Here is a 3,077-nt window from a genome sequence, read left to right as displayed (position 1 = left end):
TGTGTGTGTGTGTGTGTGTGTGTGTGATACTCACTCCACTCCATTGCCTGGGTACTCGCCTGTAAAGGTCAAAACACATCGTTACACCTGCTACCCTTTAAAGGATAGTCCAGTGATTTCGTTGCCTTTTTTTTTTCCCCTGGGGGGGGGTGTTTTTTTTTTTTTTTAAAAAAAAGAACAATCAGAAGTTAAAGAGGGAACAATGGGGTCGGGGAGTGGGTAAGGAGGGGAGGGGAAGAGGGATCGAAGGGGGGGTGGGGAGCGATCCCTTCGCACTTCTCCCTTCCCCCCCCCCAAAAAAAGAGTTCACTGGACTGGCGTCTGCACCCCGTGGTGTGGCGGCGTGTCCCTACTCCCCCCGTATACATCCTCGGCTCCCGGCAGAGTCCCTCCCGGAGGAGTCATCCTTTTCTCTTTCTGTCTCCTGTTACAAAACCAAACTCTCACCACCTCCTTCTCCAGTTGTAAGCTGTCCGCCAGGGAGGTGATCTCCTGGGCCGAGGGCTTGGGGCATTTGAGGAAATGGCTCTCCAGAGCCCCCTTGACGCTCACCTCGATGGAGGTCCTCTTTTTCCGCTTGCGCCCCTGGGCCGCGATCTTGTCTATGCTGGTGGGACTGCCCGAGGACGAGTCCGCCTCCTCCAACCACTTGTTCAACAAAGGCTTCAGCTTGCACATGTTCTTGAAGCTCAGCTGCAGGGCCTCGAACCTACAGATGGTGGTCTGCGAAAACACGTTCCCGTACAAGGTGCCCAGCGCCAGCCCCACGTCCGCTTGGGTAAATCCCAGTTTGATGCGCCGCTGCTTGAACTGCTTGGCGAACTGCTCCAGGTCGTCGGAGGTCGGCGTGTCCTCGTCCGAGTGCGGGTCGTGGTGCGGCCCCGGGTGCCCCGGCGGGCCCTGCGGCGGCGGCGGCGGCGGCGGCGGCTGCGGGTGCGGGTGCGGGTGCGGGTGCGGGTGGTGCTCTCCGTGGTGCTGCTCGTCGTGGGCGTCCCGCAGGCCGTGGTGGTGCAGCCCGGCGGGCTGGCCGCCGGCGCCCAGCATGCCGTTCACCGTGAAGCTGGGCTGCGAGTAGAGCAAGCCCCCGTTGGCGGCGCCCATGCTGGGCGGCAGGTGAGCCGCGGCGGCCGCGCTCCTCCATGCCCCGGGCCCCGGGTGGTGGTTGGCGGCGTGGTGGACCAGATGCGGCGGCCGCGGCTGCTGCTGCCCCTGCGGCGGCGGCTGCCCCTGCCCCTGCGGCGGCGGCTGCTGCTGGTGCGGCGGCTGCGGCGGCTGCTGCAGGGACCCCGGCCCGTGGAGCTCGTCCCCGCGCCCCGCCTGCTGCACCACCACCGAGGGCTTGATGTCCGGCTGGCCCAGCGGGCTGGTGGACCACGGGGACCCGTCCCCGCCGCCGCCGCCGCCGCCGCCGCCCCCGCCCCCGCCGCCGCCGCCGCCGCCGCCGCCGCCGCCGCCGTGGGACAGCGCGGCGATCCACTGGTGAGCGTGGCTGAGCGGGTGCCCGTTGCTCTGCAGCGCGGCGTAGTCGCCCTGCACCAGGCTCTGCGCCTCCCGGTAGCCCCCGGCGCCCTGCTGCATGCCGCCCGGCGGCTCGGCGTGCACGATGGAGGCGCTGGAGGTGAGCAGGCTGTAGTGGTTAGACGCTGCGGTCGCCATGACTCTCGGAGCCGGACTGATCGCGCCGGTTAAAGGAGCCGCGCATTTGACAGTTACTTTTCCGCCTCGGGCTCCCTCTCCCCGTCTCCGCGCTCCCCCCGCCCGATGCTCCGACGCCTGCTCCGACGCCTGCTGGGGCTGCTACTGCTATTGCCGCCGCCGCCGCTCCGGCTCCTCTCCCGGCCGCCTCCCTCCCTCCTCCCTCTTTCTCCTCCTCTCCCTCCCTCCCCTGCTCGCGCCGCTCTCCCTCTCCCTCTCCCTCTCCCCCCCTTTCTCTCTCTCTCTCTCTCTCTCTCTCTCTCTCTCCAGCTTTCTCGCTCTCCCTCTCCCGCTCTCTTGCCAGCTCCGGCTCGCAGCGGCACGCGCCCGGGCCCCGCCCCCATCGCCCCTTTCCATTGGCTCGGCACCTTTTGATTTACGTGGATACCGTTAGCAACCGCCCGGGCCGGCGCAGCTGATTGGGCAGCCTCCCCCTCCCCCCCCCCGTCCCCGCCTCTCCTCCTCCCGTCTTCTCGCCCTCCCCACGTTCCTCCTTATTCCGATCCCCCCTCCCGCCCCCTCGGCCTCCTCTTCCCCGGGCCCCGCCCCCCATCTGTTTCCTACGCGCCCAGAAGCGGGGCGGGAGGGCAGACCCGGCGCTCTAGTCAACTGCGGCCACATGGAAGAAGCGGAGGATGGGGTTCACGCCTCCTTCCCAGTAGAATATGCGAGGGAGGAGGGGAGGCAGGACCGGGGCTGGGTGGTGCTGAACCGGAGGGAGCCCAGTTCTTGTTCCTGCTGGGGGATACGCGCGCGCGCCTTGACATCCCCCCACCCCAACCCCCCAGGCCCTCATCTCATTCAAACACCTTTAGACTTTCCAACCTGGAACCTGCGCCTCCTGTTGCCATAATCCCCGCGCAGTGTCAAGGGGCCCAGAAGCATTCTTTCGTTTGCATCATTAGGATGCGCAGCATCAAGCACCAGAATCTGTGGATTATTCCTTTGCCCCCTTTCCCCGGTAACCCCAACACCCTCCCTCCCGCGGGCACCGTGGTTTTCTAAGGTTAACCGTTCTAGTTTTCTTCCCGCGTCTTTCACTCCCCCCCCCACACACACCCCCCGCTCCGGGGAACTGCCCAGCCATCCAAGGGAGAGTGAGAGAGTCCTGGCTGGCCTTAACCGGAGGACTGTGGCGCAGTCCCGACAGCGTCGCTGCCCGGGTTTAGATCTTGCCACGCGGCGATGTTCCGGTGTAAATATCACTTAGAATGTCCCACGCTGTCAGATTCCTAGCCATCCACGAAACTCAGTGGCGGCCACGCACGGTCTGTGCTCTGAAAACTTAAGTTACTGGGTGGGAGACTCGGCAAGAGCGGGTCGACCAAGGCAGAGCGTACCATTCTTCGTCCTCTTCTAAAGGTAATGTGTATCGCTCGGGG

The 3,077-nt window shown here is 65.6% G+C and overlaps 1 protein-coding gene across 1 annotated transcript; it reads right to left on the bottom strand.

Annotated features, from left to right (window-relative positions):
• Window positions 1-306: 306 nt before the first annotated feature.
• POU3F2 (POU class 3 homeobox 2) lies at window positions 307-1,656 on the bottom strand. Its single transcript, XM_074190218.1, has one exon. It carries the CDS (start codon window positions 1,654-1,656, stop codon window positions 307-309), a length of 1,350 nt encoding a protein of 449 aa, XP_074046319.1.
• Window positions 1,657-3,077: the final 1,421 nt, after the last annotated feature.

This window comes from Macrotis lagotis, chromosome 5 (genome assembly GCF_037893015.1).
Source record: "Macrotis lagotis isolate mMagLag1 chromosome 5, bilby.v1.9.chrom.fasta, whole genome shotgun sequence".
In the NCBI taxonomy this organism is placed as follows: domain Eukaryota; kingdom Metazoa; phylum Chordata; class Mammalia; order Peramelemorphia; family Peramelidae; genus Macrotis; species Macrotis lagotis.
This window is presented reverse-complemented; position numbering and strand designations above follow the sequence as displayed.